We start from the raw sequence: 20350 nt of genomic DNA on the forward strand, positions 1-20350 counted from the left end.
ATCAGTGCCTGATTGTCCCTAAATGTTAAGAGGTTTTATATATTTATATATAATCTATAATTTATAGATTGGGCTTACTTAATACATTTAAATATTTATAATTCATAATAAGTATCTAATTATTTACCTTTAAATAGAAACAGTTAGTATATTTACATAAGCTCGGATTTTCTCTTAACAAATTGCTCCCAGTATTTTTTTTTATTATACTTTAAGTTCTAGGGTACATGTGCACAATGTGCAGATTTGTTACTTATGTATACATGTGCCTTGTTGGTGTCCTGCACCCATTAACTCATAATTTACATTAGGTATATCTCCTAATGCTATCCCTCCCCCTACCCCTATCCCACAACAGGCCCCAGTGTGTGATGTTCCCCTTCCTATGTCCAAGTGTTCTCATTGTTCAATTCCCACCTGTGAGTGAGAACATGCGGTGTTTGGTTTTCTGTTCTTGCGATAGTTTGCTGAGAATGATGGTTTCCAACTGCATCCATGTCCCCACAAAGGACATGAACTCATCCTTTTTTATGGCTGCATGGTATTCCATGGTGTATATGTGCCACATTTTCTTAATCCAGTATGTCATTGATGGACATTTGGGTTGGTTGCAAGTCTGTGTTATTGTGAATGGTGTCACAATAAACATACATGTGCATGTGTCTTTGTAGCAGCATGACTTATAATCCTTTGGGTATATACCCAGTAATGGGATGGCTGAGTCAAATGGTATTTCTAGTTCTAGATCCTTGAGGAATCACCACACTGTCTTCCACAATTGTTGAACTAGTTTACAGTCTCACCAACAGTGTAAAAGTGTTCCTATTTCTCCACATCCTCTCCAGCACCTGTTGTTTCCTGACTTCTTTTTTTTTTTTTTTTTTTTTGAGACGGAGTCTCACTCCGTCGCCCAGGCTGGAGTGCAGTGACCGGATCTCAGCTCACTGCAAGTTCTGCCTCCCAGGTTTACGCTATTCTCCTGCCTCAGCCTCCCAAATAGCTGGGACTACAGGCGCCCGCCACCTCGCCCGGCTAGTTTTTTGCATTTTTTTTTTAGTAGAGACAGGGTTTCACCGTGTAGGCCATGATGGTCTTGATCTCCTGACCTCGTGATCCGCCCGTCTTGGCCTCCCAAAGTGCTGGGATTACAGGCTTGAGCCACCACGCCCAGCCAGTTTCCTGACTTCTTAATGATTGCCATTCTCACTGGTGTGAGATGGTATCTCGTTGTGGTTTTGATTTGCATTTCTCTGATGAGTAGTGATGATAAGCATTTTTTCATGTGTCTGTTGGCTGTATAAATGTCTTCTTTTGAGAAGTGTCTGTTCATATCCTTTGTCCACTTTTTGATAGGGTTGTTTGTTTTTTTCTTGTAAATTTGTTTGAGTTCTTTGTAGGTTCTGGATATTAACCCTTTTCCAGATGAGTAGATTGCAAACATTTTCTGCCATTCTGTAGGTTGCCTGTTCACTCTGATGGTAGTTTCTTTTCTGTGCAGAAGCTCTTTAGTTTAATTAGATCCCATTTGTCAATTTTGGCTTTTGTTGCCATTGCTTTTGGTGTTTTACACATGAAGTCCTTGCCCATGCCTATGCCCTGAATGGTATTGCCTAGGTTTTCTTCTAGGGTTTTTATGGTTTTAGGTCTAACATTTTAGTCTCCAATCCATCTTTGTTGGGGTCCGTGCCGGGGGTGGTGGAGAATGAAAGAACACACAAAAGACAAAGACACACAGAGAACATGGCGGCCACGCTCAGAGCCTCCGCCTCACTTTATTTATACCCCATAAACCCCACGTCAGCAGAAAGAATGCAATGCAAAACAAACTTTCTTTTCCCAGATGTAACCTTCTACTCAGTTCCTTGTTTCTATGCTCTTCCTTATCTGCCCGCCTTCTTGGCGCCTACGGGAGTTCATTAAAAGTTCAATTGGAGATACTGTCCTTGAGCCCTATCTATTCTCAGCATACTGTTTTCAAAGGCCCCTGCAATCTTGAATTAATTTTTGTATAAGGTGTAAGGAAGGGATCCAGTTTCAGCTTTCTACTTATGGCTAGCCAGTTTTCCCAGCACCATTTATCAAATAGGATATCCTTTCCCCATTTCTTGTTTTTGTCAGGTTTGTCAAAGATCAGATGGTTATAGATGTGTGGTATTATTTCTGAGGGCTCTGTTCTGTTCCATTGGTCTATATCTCTGTTTTGGTACCAGTACCATGCTGTTTTGGTTACTGTAGCCTTATAGTATAGTTTGAAGTCAGGTAGCATGATGCCTCCAGCTTTGTTCTTTTGGCTTAGGACTATCTTGGCAATGTGGGGTCTTTTTTGGTTCCATATTAACTTTAAAGCAGTTTTTTCCAATTCTGTGAAGAAAGTCATTGGTAGCTTAATGGGGGTGGCATTGAATCTATAAATTACCTTGGGCAGTATGGCCATTTTCACAATATTGATTCTTCCTATCCATGAGCATAGAATGTTCTTCCATTTGTTTGTATCCTCTTTTATTTCATTGAGCAGTGGTTCGTAGTTCTTGAATACGTCCTTCACATACCTTGCAAGTTGTATTCCTAGGTATTTTATTCTCCTTGAAGCAATTGTGAATGGGAGTTCTCTCATGATTTGGCTCTCTGTTTTTCTGTTATTGGTGTATAGGAATGCTTGTGATTTTTGTACATTTATTTTGTATATTTATATAAACTCTGATTTTCTCTTAACAAATCACTCCCAATATTTTTTAAAAAAAGATTTTTCTAAAAATGTAGAAACCATTGTCTTTGTTTGCTGGTTCTGCACCTTTCTTATTATTTTATCAACATATAATTCCCATCTTTATTTTGCTTATTTTGTTATTTTTGACTTAGAAAGTATTTGTTATTAACTTTAAGATCCCTACTTTCTTTCTTTTTTTTTTCTTTTCTTTCTTTCTTTCTTTCTTTTTTTTTTTTTTTTTTTTTTGGCAGAGTTTCACTCTTGTTGCCCAGGCTGGAGTGCAATGGCGTGATCTTGGCTCACTGCAATCTCCGCCTCCTGGATTCAAGCAATTATCCTGCCTCAGCCTCCTGAGTAGCTAGGATTACAAGCATGCACCACCACGCCCAGCTAATTTTGTATTTTTAGTAGAGACGGGATTTCCCCACATTGGTCAGGCTTGTCTCGAACTCTCGATCTCAGGTCATCTGCCCGCCTCTGCCTCCCAAATTGCTGGGATTACATGAGTGAGCCACTGCACCTGGCCAAGATCCCTACTTTCTTAATAAATTTCACAAAAGAGTATTCTGTGATTAGGAATTATTTCACTTATACCATATGCTTGTAATAAAATCAACAGCATGAATATCAAGGCTTATTTGGTTAAATCGGAAAAATACAATTACAAGTTATGATTGACATTTTTATCTAATATCAGCTTCAGGTTTCACTTTACATCTCAATTTTGTTTTGGTTGCTGTTATGAACAGAATTATATACCCCTTAAAATCATATATCATGATCCTAATACCCAGTACATCAGAATGTGACAGTATTTAGAGATAGGGCATTTAAAGAAGTAATTAAGGTTAGATTAGGTCATTGGGGTAGGCCCTGATTCAGTATGACTGGTGTTCTTATAAGAAGAAAAAACTGGGATAAAGACAAGCAAAGAAGAAAAACCATGAGAAGGCTCACAAAGAATATCGCCATCTATAAGCCAGAGATAAGTCAACCCTGCTGACACCTTCATCTCTGATTTTCGGCCTCCAGAGCTGTGAGCTAATTTCTGTTGCTTAAGTCATGTAGTCTTTAGTACTTTATGATGACAGCCCTGGCAAATTAATACAGTTGCATGTTTAGAACACTTAGATTCACAAAGACAAACAGTTGAACATGTTTTTAAATAGCTCCTTTGGCTTTTCTGAAGCACTTTTAAATTACATTGACCATAAGTTTCATAGAGAAATGGTAGATTTGTTATTAAATTTCAAAATTAAATTATTTATATGGTAAAACACATAGAGCAAAATATTAATGGCAAAATTTTGGAGGTGGGTATATGAGTTTTGCCATAAAATTCTTTCAACTTTTCTGTATTTTCTGGTATTTGATAATAAACTGTTGAAAAAAATTAAACAACTATGAATATCACTCACTTTCATTTATTGATCAGAAATGGATTTGGAGAAAGTTAATGAGTGCATTCTTGACCAACTGAGATCTTCATGATTTAGAGAAAAATGCAATACTTTTCAAAAATATTTTATAACTTGAGAATTTAAAAAATCTTAAAAGCAGTTATTAGCTATCACTGGTAAATACTCATTCAGCCAGTTGAAGAAGTCAAATTAAATTTCCCTTGCATGTTTAATTTAAATTATAAAATTATTGCTATAAATATATCAAAAATTTGTAATGTTGTGACTAGCATTGAGCTCATTGAGCTTAACAAAATTATCAACAAGACAGAAGGTAAAACAAATTTTATTTCAACATTTTTAATTTTAAGTAATAATACCTTGAAATGTCTTCCTCAGGTTAGTCAACTACAGATCTCTGTTGACATTTTTTTCACAGGGCATTTAAGTTGGAGGCTGGACAAGGCAAAATACTCACAGGACTAGGAATTAATGAAATCACTCATATTGACAGGCAGGAAGGCTGGTGTAGGCAAAATAAGCTATCACCATAAGCGGAAGATACTGATAGAAAGAAGGAGAAAACAGAAGAGAATTTACATCCTGAAAGAGATAAAACAATAAATTAAGAGAATAACAATTTGAGGTCAGAGGGTACTATGTCAGGGAGGACACACTATGTAGGCTGAATGTGCTTATCTGGGGCCAGGGCTAGGAGAAGCAGACAAGGGGATTGTTTTCTTGGTATACAATCCCAAAGACAGAGGAAGGAATATCACTGATACCTGAGCAGTGAAAGCTCTTAGTGTTTGAAAGAGTATGTTCAAATTTACAAGAAACAAAAACAAATAAAACCCATTAAAAAGTGGGCAAAGGGGCCGGGTGTGGTAGCTCACACCTGTAATCTCAGGACTTTAAGAGACCGAGAGGAACGGATCACAAGGTCAGGAGTCTGAGACCAGCCTGGTCAACATAGTGAAACCTCATCTCTACTAAAAATACAAAAAATTAGCGGAGTGTGGTGGTGGGTGCCTGTAATCCCAGCTACTTGGGAGGCTGAGGCAGGAGAATGACTTGAACCCAGAGGCCGAGGTCGCAGTGAGCCAATATTGTGCCACTGCACTCTAGCCTGGGTGACAGTGTGAGACTCCGTCTCAAAAAAAAAAAAAAAAGTGGGCAAAGGATATGAACAAACATTTTCAAAAGAAGACATTTATGCAGCCAACAAACATGAGAAAAAGCTCAATCTCACTGATCATTAGAGAAATGCAAATCAAAACCACAAACTACAATGAGATACCATCTCATGCCAGTCAGAATGGCAATTATTAGAAAGTCAAGAAACAACAGATGCTGATGAGGCTATGGAGAAAAAGGAATGCTTTTACACTGTTGGTAGGATTGTAAGTTAGTTCAACCATTGTGGAAGACAGTGTGGCAATTTCCTCAAAGACCTAGAACCAGAAATGCCATTTGACCCAGCAATCCCATTACTGGGTACATATACAAAGGAATATAAATCATTCTATTATAAAGATACATGTATGTGTATTTTCATTGCAGCACTATTTACAATAACAAAGACATGGAATCAAACCAAATGCCTATTGATAATAGACTGCATAAAGAAAATGTGGTATGTAGACATCATGGAATACTATGCAGCAAAAATAGGGAATGAGATCATGTCCTTTCCAGCTTTTTCACATTCAGTATGATGTTGGCTATGGGTTTGTCATAAATGGTTCATTATTTTGAGGTATGTTTCTTTAATACCAAGTCTATTGAGAGTTTTTAACATGAATGTGTGTTGAATTCTATTAAAAGACTTTTCTGCATCTATTGAGATAATCGTGTGTTTTTTTTATTTAGTGTCATTTATGTGATAAATCACATTTATTGATTTGCATATGTTAAGTCAGTCTTGCCTCCCAGGTATAAGGCCTACTTGATCATTTTGGGTACATTTTCTGATGTGCTGCTGAATTTGTTTGCCAGTATTTTGTTGAGGATTTTTGCATTGGTTATCTAAATTTTTGTGGGGTCAGTGGTAATACCCCTTCGTTGCTTCTAATTGTGTTTATTTGGATGTTCTCTCTTTTATTCTTCATTATTCTAGCTAGTGGTCTATCTATTTTACTAATTTTTGTTAAAAAGCCAAATCCTAGATTCCTTTATCTTTTAAATGGTTTTTTTTGTGTCTCAATCTCTTTCAGTTCAACTATGATTTTGGTTATTTCTTGTCTTCTGCTAGGATTGGGGTTGGTTTCTTCTTGTTTCTCTAGTCTTTTTTAATTTTAATGTCAAATTGTTAAATTGAGATCCTTCTAACTTTTTGATGTGAGCATTTAGTGCTATGAATTTCCCTCTTAACACTGCCTTAGCTGTGTCACAGAGGTTCTCATATGTTGTATCTTTCTTCTCATTAGTTTCAAAGAATGTCTTGATCTCTGCCTTAATTTCATTATTTACCCACTAATCATTCTGGAGTAGGTTGCTTAATTTCCATGTAATTGTGTGGTTTTGTGTCATTTTCTTAGTCTTGATTTCTAATTTTATTGTGCTGTGGTCCAAAAGAGTGGTTGTTATGATATCAGTTATTTTGTATTTGCTGAGGATTGCTTTATGTCTGACTTTGTGGTCAATTTTAGAGTATGTGCCAGGTAATGATGAAAAGAATGTATATTCTGTTGTTTTGTGTCGAGAGCTCTATAGGTCTATCCATTCCATTTGGTCTAGTGTTAAGTTCAGGTTCTGAATGTCTTTGTTAATTTTCAGCCTCAATGATCCGTCTAATACTCTCAGTGGGGTGTTGAAGTCTTTCATTATTATTATATGGAAGTCTGACTCTCTTTGAAGGTCTCTAAGAATATGCTTTATGAATCATGGTGCTCCTGTGTTGGGTACATATATATTTAGGATAGGTTTTCTTGTTTAATTGAACCGTTTACCATTATGTGATGCCCCTCTTTGTCTTTTTTGGTCGTTGTTGGTTTGAAGTCTATTTTGTCTGAAATTAGGATGGCAACCCCTGCTTTTTTCTGTTTTCCATTTGCTTGGTAGATGTATTTTGAGCCTATAGGTGTCATTGCAAGTGAAATGGGTCTCTTGATGAAAGCATATGTTGTGTCTTGGTTCTTTATCCAGCTTGCTGTGTTTTTAATTGGGGCATTTAGCTTATTTAAATTCAGTGTTAGTATTGACATGTGTGGATTTTATCCTCTTGTCATGATGCTAGCTGGTTATTATGCAGACCTGTTTCTGTGGTTGTTTTATAGTGTCATTGGTCTGTATACTTAAGTATGTTTTTGTGGTGACTGGTAATGGTCTTTCCTTTCCATATTTAATGCTTCCTTCAGAAGCTCTTATAAGGCAGGTCTGGTGATACCAAATTGCCTCATCATTTGCTTCTGTGAAAAGGATCTCATTTCTTCTTTGCTTATGAAGCCTAGCTTGGCCAAATATGAAATTCTTGGTTGAAATTTTCCTTTCTTTAAGAATGTTGAATATTGGCCCACTATCTGTTCTGTCTTATAGGGTTTCTGCTAAAAGGTCGGCTGTTAGTCTGATGGGCCTTCCTTTATAAGTGGTGTGCCCTTTCTCTCTAGCTTCCTTTAATATTTTTTCTTCTATTTTTGAAATTGGAAAATTTGATGATTATCTGTCTTGAGGATGATATTCTTGCAAAGTATCTTACTGATATTCTCTGCATTTCTTGAATTTAAATATTGGCCTCTCTAGCCAGGTTGGGGAAGTTCTCATGGATGATATCCTGAAATATGTTTTCCAAGTTGTTTCCATTCTCTCCATTTATTTCAGGGACACCAATCTGTTGTAGATTTGGTCTCTTTGTAATCCCATATTTCTCAGAGTTTTTTTTTATTCCTTTTTTTTTCTTGTTTCTCTATTCTTGTCTGACTGTCTTATTTCAGAAAGCCAGTCTTGAAGTTCTGAGATTTTTTTTTCCCTCAGCTTGGTCTATTCTGCTATTAATACTTGTGATTGCATTATGAAATTATTGTAGTATATTTTTAACTCTATGAGGTTGGTTATGCTCTTTTCTATACAAGATATTTTGTCTGTCAGCTGCTACATTGTTTTATTGTGATTCTTAGCTTTCTTGGATTGAGTTTCAACATACTCCTGCATCTCAATGATCTCCCTTTTTATCCATATTCTGAATTTTATTTGTGTCATTTCAGCCATCTCTGCCTGGGTAAGAACATTTGCTATAGAACTGGTTCAGTCGTTTGTAGGAAAGAAGGCAGTCTGGCTTTTTGAGTTGTCAGAGTTCTTGTGCTGGTTCTTTCTTACTTGTGTGGGCTGACATTTCTTTAATCTTTGAAGCTGCTGTCCCTTGGAATTTTTTTTTCTTCTATTCTATTTTATGACTTTGAGGGTTTGATTGTGTGTATAAATTGGATTCAGTCTCATGGCTTCATTATTGGAAGATTTTAGGGGGCAAAGGCTCAGCTACCAACTGCTGGATTTTCTGCTCTAACTCTGGGGGACTGTTATCAGGCCCCAACTTTGTTCTCTGGCTCCTTGAGGTTAGAAATTCATTATGCTGGGGATGGGGATCAAAGTGCTTCCAGACCACTGGTCACCACACCCTGATTTGTGGTGATAGCCAAAGCAATTTGTAAGGTGAAGGTGGCAGGACCTGTCATTGTTCTCATGTGCCAGCAGTAGTGGCAGCAACAACATGGCAGGGTGCTTGCTCATCAGCTGCAGAATGGTGCTAGGGGATACCAATAAAGCAATGTGGGGTGTGGCTGTGGACCTTGGGGAAACTGCAGTGGGGGAAGGGAGCAGGCAGGCTGGTGCATGTCTACAGAGACTGCTGTCCTGGTCAGGTGCAGTCTGCCAGTACAAGAGCTATGTTGAGGGTCTCCAGGGCACCAAAGTCTGCACTGCAAACAGACACAGCAAGGCTGGGACCCCAAGGTAAGGCCAGCAGACTAAAAGGTGCTCAGGTTGACTGGTCCTGTCTGATGAGCAAGACCTCCCTGCAGAGTTTAGGTCTGGCAGTTCCCCCAGGGCTAAAGTCTCCTACAGGAGCAAGTTGAGCCTAGGGGTATGGGCATCCCTGGACAAGCTCCACTACAGATGCTCCCACACCAAACCCTCTGGGATCTACACCAAGTGGAGTGCTGCCCCTAACACTTCACTAAGCAGCTCTCTCTGCCAACTCAAATGTCCATGGTGGTTGAGGGGTCTTGTCCCACCAGGATTCCAGAAGCCTATCGTCAGAACAGGTTGCTCCTTGCCAGTTTAACTCAATCATTCCCCTAGAGTGGTTGGGGGCTGGGAATGAATCTCAGTGTGCTGTACAGTAGCCCTGTGCAGGGTTCCCAGTAATTTTTTTCTTTATAAATTACTTAGTTTCAGGTATTCTGTTATAAGCAACACTAAATGGACTAATTGCGGCCCTCAAAGAAGAGGAAATTCGGCTTCCAGGCCACCTTCAGAGTTGAGTAGCAATGTCAATACACCTCTGGGATTTCCAGCCTGCTGCTCTGTCTTGCAGATTTTGGACTTTCCAGCCCTATCATTGTGTGAGCCAGGGACTTATATCTCCTACTCTGTTGCGCTTTCTCTCTCTCTCTCTCTGTGTCTCTGTCTCTTCTCTCTCCCTCTACACATATACACACACACACACACACACACAGTCTTTATTATTTATGTATTATATATTTATATATTATATATATTATTATATATCAGTCTGTTTCTCTGGAGAACCCTGACTAATAGAGACTAATACAGTTGCATTAATTCTATCATCTTGCCACTTGTTTTCCATTACTCCAACCTATTTTCCTTCGTTACTTCCTTTTTATTTTCTTTTCCTTCTTTGGACTGAAGTTTCTTTCTTTTCTTTTTTAGTTTTTATCTATTATTATTCCATTTTATTTCCCTTATTGGCTATTTAATGTTGTTTTAGGGTTTAAAAATATACAATCTTAGTTTCTAACTAAGATCCCAAAATATATGTATTCTCACTGTGTAAGTCTAAATGGTATGATATCACTTTACTTACAGTATAAGAAATTCATAATAGAATACTTTCATTTCTCCTGTCCAAGTACCATCCTTTATGCATATAAAAAAAAGATAAAAATAACACTCTAGTAACCTAGCTGCAATAAACTGAATTGTATTCCCCAAAATTCACATATTGAAATTCTAACCCCTAATGTGACTGTATTTGGAGATAAGGCTTTTAGGACTTTATTAAGGTTAAATGAGGTCACATAATGGTGGGCCCTCAATCTAATAGGATTGATGGCCTTGTATAAGAAAAAAAGAAAACCCTCTCTTTCTCTTTTTTTTTTTTTTTTTTCCTGTCTCTGTTTCTTGTCTTTTTCCCACCATCACCCACATCATGTGAGGACACAGTGAGAACAAAGCCATCTGCAAGCCAGGAAGACAGGCTTCACAAGGAACTGAATTAACCAGCACCTTGATCTTGGACTTTTCAACCTCCAGAATTTTGAGAGAATAAATTTACATTGTTTAAGCCATGCAGTCTGTGGTATTTTGTTACAACCAAGAAACAAGTAGACTGATTGATATAGTATGTCATTACCACCTCATATCTTTCTTTCTGTCTTGATTAAACGTCTAATAGTATGGTCCTTGTGACCTTGTATAGTAATTAACTCCTTAAAAGTATGTCTCTCTCACTAGTCTGAAAATTTCTTTATGAAATGGATTCCTCTTTTGCCCATTAGTATTGCTTTTCCCCACACAAAACATTGCTTTACCCTTCATAACTTTTCTATATGTGTTGCTAGAACACACATACACACACACACACACACACAGACACACACACACACACATCTCTCCAGCATATCTGGCATGTATTTAACCAACCTGTGTTTAAAAACCATGTGCTCTCCACAGTTAAATTTATAGGGCATTACTGTGTTCCAAACTTACTATTAGAAAATTCTTTTCTTTTTCAAGGTGCAATATCTCTCTCAGCAAGTTGAATTAATTCTCTGGGTGCTTTCTATGGCATGCTAGATGAGAAAATTCTGGAGTTTCTCTCTCATGATGGTTTTGAATATATCCTCATCTTTCCCACCTCCATCATATTTTCCTGAGGCCTTTTCAGTGACTTCAACATTTAATCAATCAGATCTTGTTTTTAATGTCCCCGTCCTTTCAACATAATGCCTTCTTCTGCATGTTTCCATATATGACTGAGTCCTCTTTAAATGATGACACCTAAAATTTATGTTATTACTGGTCTGTTCTGATTAGTGTATAGTATTTTGGATTCTCACTTTCTCCAAATCTAAATTTTTCACTCTTCATTAGTGTGCCAAAGATAATATGAGACCAATGGACAGGTCCGTCCTCTGACTCATGTTAACTTAAAACAATTGAGTCTTTTAAAAATGATATGAGCATATTCTCCTCTCACCATTATGTGTATAGTACCTAGTTCCCAATTTGTGTAGAAATAGAGAGAATCTTTCCATATGATTTTTAGCTTAGGAAAATGACCATAGATATTCCCCTTAAGAGAAGAATCACATCCACCGACAGGCCTGATAGTCAGTTTCTTGCTGAGAATATTTTATTGAAGACTCAAATCCATGTTTGTACCAGATTATTGCTTGCCTCCTCAGTCATCCATGACAAACTGGTTATCTAAGTGGAATCTGCCAAAGGAGACTTGATATCCTTAAGCATCAGGGAGATTCAGCACAATCCATAATTTTTCAACCAAATTGCACCTTGGCTCCTCCTATAATAAAAGTTATTATTATTATTTTTTAAAAGGATGGCTTTGGAAATATTAAATGAAAAGTTTCATATTTTAGATTAAGCCAGCTAGATGAGTACATGGCATTAAAAATGAGTAATTAATCACTAAACTTTAACATGGTAGAAAAGAGACTTTTCATGGTAGTAAGAGCCAGAGTCAGAAGCCAAAGAATCTGTAAATTTTTCTGTTAGCAGCCACTTAGTGATGTTGACCAAATTTTTTATTTTCTTAGCATCAACTTTTTTCCTTATATATTTTCTTCCTCTTTTCCTCTCTCTTTTCTTCTTTTATTTTCTTTATTTTTGTAAAGTATTATGATAATAATCGCAGTCTTATGCTTCATAGTAGCATCTAGCCTGTTAGGAACAAAGATTGTTTCTGGCTATTTCTGTGAGAGGCTAGTTTTGCAAATAATACATTAAATTCAGCACTTACACAACAGCATTGCAAAAGATACATCTGTTGGAATATACATTTCCATCGGATCCACAGTGAGGTTTGTAGTCCATGGTACACACCTCAGAATACCTGGTACACTGAATCTGCCCCATCGGAAATAAACAAACAAACAATGTTTCATCTTTCAAATCATTAAATCATAGGAAACAAACTTTTAAAAGATCTTAAAAGACCATTCATTCCAAAATTCCATATGCAAAAAATATAGCTGCTGCAGCTTACATACTCTGTCTCCACAAGGCTGGGAGTCTTGTCACAGCTAGGGACAGCTCAGTCCAGTTTAGGCCCTCCCTCTCAGTAATTCCCTGTATCTAAGTGATGAATACACCTTGTGGATTCTATCTGGTACTTCATTTCTGAGTCAGTCCTCTCCTCATCATGCTTTCATCCACTTTATTCACGCCCTCAATATGTCTTGTTCAAACGACCCCAATTTTCTGCCAATTCTCTGCCCATTCTCTATGCTTATCTGAGGTTTCAGTCACTCTCCATACTGATGCCAGACTGATCTTTTAAAAAGCAAAATAGATCTTACTCTTCAAATACTTAACTCATTCTCCATGAGGAGATAATCCTCACCTGACTCATGCTTATCTCTTCAGGTTTGTCTACAATGTCTTCCTCATCTTACTCTAATTAAACCTCAGGACTGAGTTCCCAAGTATTTCCTGCCCCTGGATACCTTTGTGCTTTTGCTCTTGCTGTTTTCCTATCTTGCCTGACCTTTGCCAACTGTATGCATCAGGACAACTCCCACTCCTTCTTTAAATGTCATTTTAACTACTTTTAAAACAGTTTCATAATGATACTTCTCTCTCTCACCCATCAAATTCGGTTAGGTGCCCATCCTAAAAATAAACTGTCTTTATTGTCACATCCCCATGTTTATAATTATCTTATATCACATTTTAAACTCCATTAGAATTATTGACACTCCACACACATAGCTTTTTACCCCTGAATTAATTGTGTCTACACTTGTTTTTAATTTTTTCATACTTTATTTATAAGTTTTTTATTGTTATAAGAGTGTCTTTGAGTTCCTAATTTTCCTTGAAATCATCACCTTTTAGTTGATTGCAATGTTAGAAAATAACTACATGGATAGCAATATATTCCAATTAAGGGCTATGAGTTAGTTTTGTGAACCCTTCCTCTGCTATATTTCAGATCTGCTTAGGTTGGCCAAATGCCTTATCTATGAATATAAATAGTCATACGTAATTTTTAGAATATGTATTTTTAAATAGTTGTTTTCTATGAAAGTGAGGCATATTGTAACATTTTACATTAAGAATAAATAAAATTTCTGCATATACTTACACATTCACCTTCATGAAGTTTTCTGGGTTGAAATTCTTGATCTCTGGAAGAGAATATTTTATTGAATGCATAATGCTATAATTTGAGATTTCATAGTCTACAGAGTAAAATAGTCATATGTTATTTCTTTGTTGTCTGACCTAGACTGAGAATGAGAAGTTCTTGCTGAATTACTATCCCAGTTGGTTAATATTGATGGTAAACATCTTTGATATATGAACACTTTTGAATCAAGTAAGAATATAAGAACATAAAATCAACACTAAGAGTAGATTGAGCATTTTTTAAAAAATCCTGTGAATATTCGATGAGAATCCAAGGCATAATATAGTGTGAAAACATTCTTAACTTTGGAATTAAGAAAAAGAAAATACGCCCAAATCTTTTTCTGCCACTTAAAGTCTATATGATTTTGGTATAGTCACTTCTTTCTAAATATTAGATTTCTGCTCTCTAAAAACAGGATGTTAGATAATATAATTTTAATCTCTTCTGGTTGCATTACCATATGAGCTAACATGTACTGAGAGACCTTATTCTGGATAACACTTGCTGTTATACTTGACTTTAAATTTTCAAAAGGACTAGAAAACAGGAGAAAAGAAGGAAGAAAAATATAAGAAAAAAGGAGCATACTTCTATAAGGCACTCTGTGTTGGCCGCTTAGCTAAGATTTGGCATGCTTTATCACAGTGAATCCTAAATTCTATTATAATTTCTGTCTTAGAGATAAGAACACTGAAGCTTGTAGTGACTTGGGTATTTGCATAATCTACAAATTGGCGTCTGGATTTTAATCTGAATGTTTGACACCAAAGCCCATGATTTTAACCACGAATCACAAAGTATTGAATTCATACTACTGGAAGGCTGGTAATAATCATTGTTTCATTCTTCTAAAGTCTCAGATCTTGTTAAAAGTAAAGACTTAATATTAAACTTGTAGGGCTAGTAGTGGTGGGGATATGCTGATTCCAACTATTCATTTGTACTATCATTCTCTTCCCTCAACTTTTCTGGATGATCATGAGAGGAAACACAAGTTCTTAAGGATAGATCAAAGTCATAGATTTCCATATAAATTCACAAGGCTTTATGTGTCTATGGCTAACAGCCTAAATAGAAATAGCTATCCTCAAAATTCTCCTGTGGAGGAAGAAAAGTGTAGGAGATTCATGAAAATGTGACCAATATATATTTCCTGCTTGAGACTGTTTCCTTAAATGTAATATGGGTATCAAATGCTTATAGGTAACAGCTAATACCCCAAAGACAGCGTATAATGTGAATGAGAATTTGGTTGAATAACAAATATATTATATATATATATGTGTGTGTGTATATATATAATATGTGTGTGTATATATGTACAAAAGTAATTGCAGTTTTTGCCATTACTTCTAACAAGTACACACACACACATATATATATTTACATACGTAAATCCACATATACACGTATATGTATATTTCTTTAGCGATATAGCTAAGCTTTTCTTTTTCATAACTTTAACAGAGCAATGTCCATGGGGTATTGAAGAAGCACACAAAAAGTGGCATTTGGGAAGACCAAGAGGATTTTGGCAGTGCAGGCTTTGTAATCATAAAAAAAGAAGAGATGGGGCTTCAAATTGAGTGTAACACTTACTGGTTTACCATGCACAATGTGCATTCATTACTGTAAGTTTTCTGATCTGTGCCACATATTGGTCTCCAGTCTCTTGGGCATGCAGTCTTTAAGCCTTTAATGTATCTGGAACAGTTCACCTGCAGTTGGAACAAAAAATAATGTCCTGTATTCCCATTCTTAAATTCTATTCTTGTATCAAGATGGTGAAGGGGAAGGAAGTGGAAAGAGAACTAGCCTCTTCAGCTTTTCAGTGAACACATCTGGAAGATCTTCTATGAACCGGGTGTTGTGCTACAGAAATAAACAGACCAGAACATGCCCTAAATAATAAGGGAATTTTTTGTTTAACAAGGAAATATCAATCTCTCCTTTAAGGGTTCTAATGAAAGTCTAAAGGAATAAGGAATGTGAAAAATGCTCAGAAAATTTAAAATGCCATACAAAGATAAAAGTTTACTTTATCTGCAGTTCTTTTACAAAGATGTTCCTTGTGCAAGCTTCAGAGAAGGAAATACCACCAGGAGGGTGCAGAGCAGACATATTTTTACCTCCAGAGGAATTACGCGAGTCCACTGTGAGCCAGTTTAGCTGCTTTCACAGCTCTATTTGCACTTTCACTATGACTTCATTTTTATAAAGACCACACAGAGACAGTTGCACTCACCTTTGTCCCTTTTGTTTGATCACCAGAAGAGAGCGAAGCAAGAGTCAATTGAAGAGGAGGAGTTGGAGAAAGAACAAATTGCACAGTTAGAAGTGCAAACTAGATCCCCATTGTTCACGGTAACCAAAACCCACTTCCCAGCAATAATCCTTGCCCAGCCCAGCCCTAAAAGAGGCCATTTCTTTATGAAAGTCCAAACTCAGGATCAAGATAGAGATGTATGTGGCTCTGATTTTTAAAAAAATCCAGTAAGGAAAGCTCTGCTTATTAAGAAAGGGCTGTCACAGATATCCAGGAGTTCCTGTGGGCATTCCCCGAATATGTTGGGATGGGTTATGGTCCCAAAGCTTTATAGGTCGTTTCTGAAAGGACCTGAGGGATCCTGATCAGGAATGGAACATACAGCCACAATCCTTTTATTCCTCTCCTCAGTCTCTCTTCCTTACACTAAAGATCTGACCCATCTCACTTTTGTTAATCAGGTCAATTCAAACAGATGCCTTCTAAATTTTCTCTAGTTATTAACGTTTATAATTTAATGAAGGCTGAATATATTACAGTTAACATAAATGCGTGACTATTGGAAAGAAATCCTGACTTGCCAGATAGAGAGGTAGCCCAGGCAGTGGCTGCTAGAGCAAGGATGGCAAAAGCAGTGAAGCCTTTCATAATGATGATAAATGCCAATGATGGAGATATGCTGCTCTGAGCCAAGGAGTCCAGGGAGAGACGAGTGGTCTATCCCATACAGGTATAAATACACACACAAGGCAGGGTACCTCCCACATCCAAGACCGACATTTTCAATGATGATTGTTTGTTAACTCAAGATAGGGTATTTGCTTCATTTGTCAAGGAAAACCACATGCCAAGCCACGTGGCATTTCAACATGCCAAAGGTCATGTTGCAATTTGATCTCTAATGTGGAAATGTTGGGAGGTGAGGCCTAGTGGGAGATGTTTGGGCCTTGGAGGACCCCAAAATATACGCATTTCTCATGAATAGATTAATGTCCTCCCTTGGGAGTGAGTGGGTTCTCACTATTGAAGAACTGGATTAGTTACCAGAAAGAAGGTATTATAAAATTGAGTTCAGCTTCCTAGATTGTCTCTCTTCCTTGCTCTCTTGCCATGAGATCTCTTTGAACATGCCACTCACTTTTATGCTTCTCCACCGTGTTTTGACCCAGAATGTAGCCTCACCAGAAGCCAGTCAGATGTGGTGCTATGCTCTTGAACTTAGCTTGCAGAACAATGAGCTAAAAAACCTCTTTTCTTTATAATTTACCTAACCTCAAATATTCTGTATAGCAAAACAAAATGAACTAAGACAGCTAATCTGAGGTAAGCATCCCTACCAGAAGTTCCGGAGTAAACCCTTACACCTGGAGCTCATCCAGCTGCTTCTTCTGAGTGTATAGGAATAGCTCCTGGGTAAAGAATGATGTGACATTTCCTGTTCAACTCCTCAATGCCTGTTCTATAAACAAAGGCTAGAACATAAGCAAATATGTTTAAGTGCTCACTTTTAGAGATCGTAGCAATACAATTTCTGGCAACTTTTTTTACTTAAAACTATAGGAACAAAGTTGATTCCAAAGTAAGAATATAATGGCTGACAACCTTTCATTGTATAACTGACCCTATGGATTTCTTTCATGTAAGTCAAGGCATTGGAATTTACTTTTTATCACTAACCCCATTGCTATATGTGGATTAAATCTACAAGTGTACTTTCTTCTACCTAATATTCTGTAGATATAAAGTTGAAATACTCTATAAATAAACAGAAGTGACCATTTCTGCAGATAATCGACAACTTTCTAAGATCACTGAATACAAATTCCATTCCTTTTGCCTGAAAACACAATCAGATAGACAATATTATTTATACAGAGAACACATGACTAGGATTCATGAGGCTAAAGGATGTGGTATAAAGAACATGAGATTACAAGCCAGTCACTTAAATTTTTATTTCTGATTTATAGTCATTTAGGTTTGCTCAGAAAATCACTGTTCCTCTCTGCTTCAGGCTCTCCATATATTAAGGATATTGGATAAATTATCTCTAAGTCTCTGCCAGTTCTATCACTCCAGGATTTTATCAGCCTTAAAGAAATACCTTTTCCTGATTGAGATCTTTGTTAACTACACATTACATACTTAGCAAACAAAAAAAATTAATTAGTTGAAAGTACAAGGTTAATTACAAAAAAAAAAAAATACACTTAACAGGATACTTGTTCTGGGGTCATGCTACTCTTTGCCCTCCTTTTTAGCTGTAGCTTATCTAATATTTCTGAGAACCACCTCATGATTATAGCCTTCTTCAGGGAGAGAGATGGGAAAATTTCATAAGTTCATATTTCATGGAACTAGCTTATTTCCAACAATGCCAGCTGTTTCCATCAGTGCTAACAATTTTTAATTTGTACCTGGAAGAGAATGCAGAATCCCTAAGTTCTTTGAAAAATAAGTTCCCTTCTCTATCCTTGTAGAGGCTTTATGTTACTGATCAGAGCTGAGACTGTCTGTCCTAAATATTACTCACTTTTAACATTTTTATCTTAAAGGTCTAAGTTTACTCAACCACTTTTAATGAGCAATTGCTTCATGCCCAACATTGCGATCAGCAGTAGTGATAAAAACAATAATAAACTGTCTTGCTTTTTAAAGAAGTCACATTCCATTGAGACAGACCAACTTGTAAATAACTAACTAGTAGACAGTAACAGTAATGTAGGTGCAATATAGGTGTAAGGACAGGGTGTTATAGGAGCATAACAAATGAATAAATAGTTCACATTCATATGGGGAAGTGGGTCATGGAAAGCTTTTAGAATAAAGCAGCATCTTTACTGAGATGAATAAAATAGTATAGAGTTTGGAGAGAGAAAATTTGTCCAGTGGAAGGAAAAAGGGGAAGAGAAGGAACAGGGATGGATAACGTGGTTATGTTAGGAAGAGGGGACATGTGGAAACAATTTTGAGAAAATCATTCAAGTGTAGATGGGAAGGAGAGCAACACAAATGTTGAGGCTGAAGAGGTAAACAGAGAACTCGTGTGTCAGAAGAAGCCACTTCAAGGTTTTAAGCACAACACCATCAAATCCTAACTTTAGGTGATTACCACAGGGGAGAATGTAATGAAGTAGAAGAGAGTATAGCACTGAGATCTGTTATAAAACTGTTGTAGTCAATCAGGAAAGAAGGATGATAGCTGGAACCGAATGTTTATCAAATGTTGTGGTTACATGAAGGATGAAAGAGAAAGACGAAGACAAGGAGAATACACAGATTTCAGGTTTGCCCAGTTTTGCTTTGTTCTTATGAATTTTGGCTGCTGACTAGGATTTTTCAACCAATTTGAGTTGGGAAATTGAAGAGATTTGTGTTTTGAAGAGGTCATTTCAAAACAAACAAGTTGTAAAAGATACAGCCCTTGTGTTGTTCTCCTTCCCTTCTACACATGCCCCCTCTTCCTAGCATAACCATTTTATCCATTCCTGGTCCTTCTCTTCCCTTTTTTCCTTCCGTTTTAGAATTTTTGTCTCTCCAAACTCTATACTAATTTTTTTTTCATCTCAATAAAGATGCAGCTTTATTCTGAAAGTCTTCCATTACCTTGTTCCACTAAGAATGTGAATTACTCATATTACAAACAAGTATATTGCAGAAGGATATTGCAAAAGTCTGCTGAAGTGAGAAAGAGGGTAGAAAATCCATGTTAAAAAACAAGGTAGAGGCCGCAAGTGGTGGCTCATGCCTGTAATCCCAACACTTTGGGAGGCCAAGGCAGGTGGATCACCTTAGGTCACGAGTTCAAGACCAGCCTGGCCAACATGGTGAAACCTTGTCTCTACTAAAACTACAAAAAATTAGCCAGGCGTGGTTGCATGCGCCTGTAATCCCAGCTACTCAGGAGGCTGAAATGAGAATCGTTTGAACCTGGGAGGCAGAGGTTGTAGTGAGCCAAGATTGTGCCACTGCACTCCAGCCTGGGCAACAAGAGCGAAACTCCATCTCAAAATAATAATAATAATAATAATAATAATAATAATGTAGAATGCAAGACGTCCATAGACTTGAGAAATAGTTAAAAGCACTACAGCAAATTAAAATAAAGTACCTAGAATGAACTGCAGAAAGACAGCGCATCATCCCTCAAAATAATCCAAGAAAAACTGTTACATGGTCAAATGAAAATTCCATCACGAAAGAAAAATATTTTAATTGATGTTTTTTTCCAGGCACCTATCAAAAAGTGACAGTCTTTCTCTCTGTTCTCTCTTCATGCTTGAAGAATGATTTATTGTCATATCCTATTTATTTAAAACCTTAACTTCAGTACTAGAAAGAAAAGGGGATCTCTGTGCCAG

General features: G+C 36.9%; 1 protein-coding gene across 1 annotated transcript; it reads right to left on the reverse strand.

Annotated features, from left to right (window-relative positions):
• Positions 1-11695: 11695 nt before the first annotated feature.
• LOC126956812 (double-headed protease inhibitor, submandibular gland-like) lies at positions 11696-16683 on the reverse strand. Its single transcript, XM_050794056.1, is given in 6 exon segments — positions 11696-11872; positions 12329-12435; positions 13676-13718; positions 15317-15441; positions 15969-15982; positions 16571-16683. Coding segments are annotated over 6 exon segments (402 nt in total). The 5' UTR covers positions 16638-16683; the 3' UTR covers positions 11696-11826.
• Positions 16684-20350: the final 3667 nt, after the last annotated feature.

This window comes from Macaca thibetana, chromosome 6 (genome assembly GCF_024542745.1).
Source record: "Macaca thibetana thibetana isolate TM-01 chromosome 6, ASM2454274v1, whole genome shotgun sequence".
Lineage (NCBI taxonomy): Eukaryota > Metazoa > Chordata > Mammalia > Primates > Cercopithecidae > Macaca > Macaca thibetana.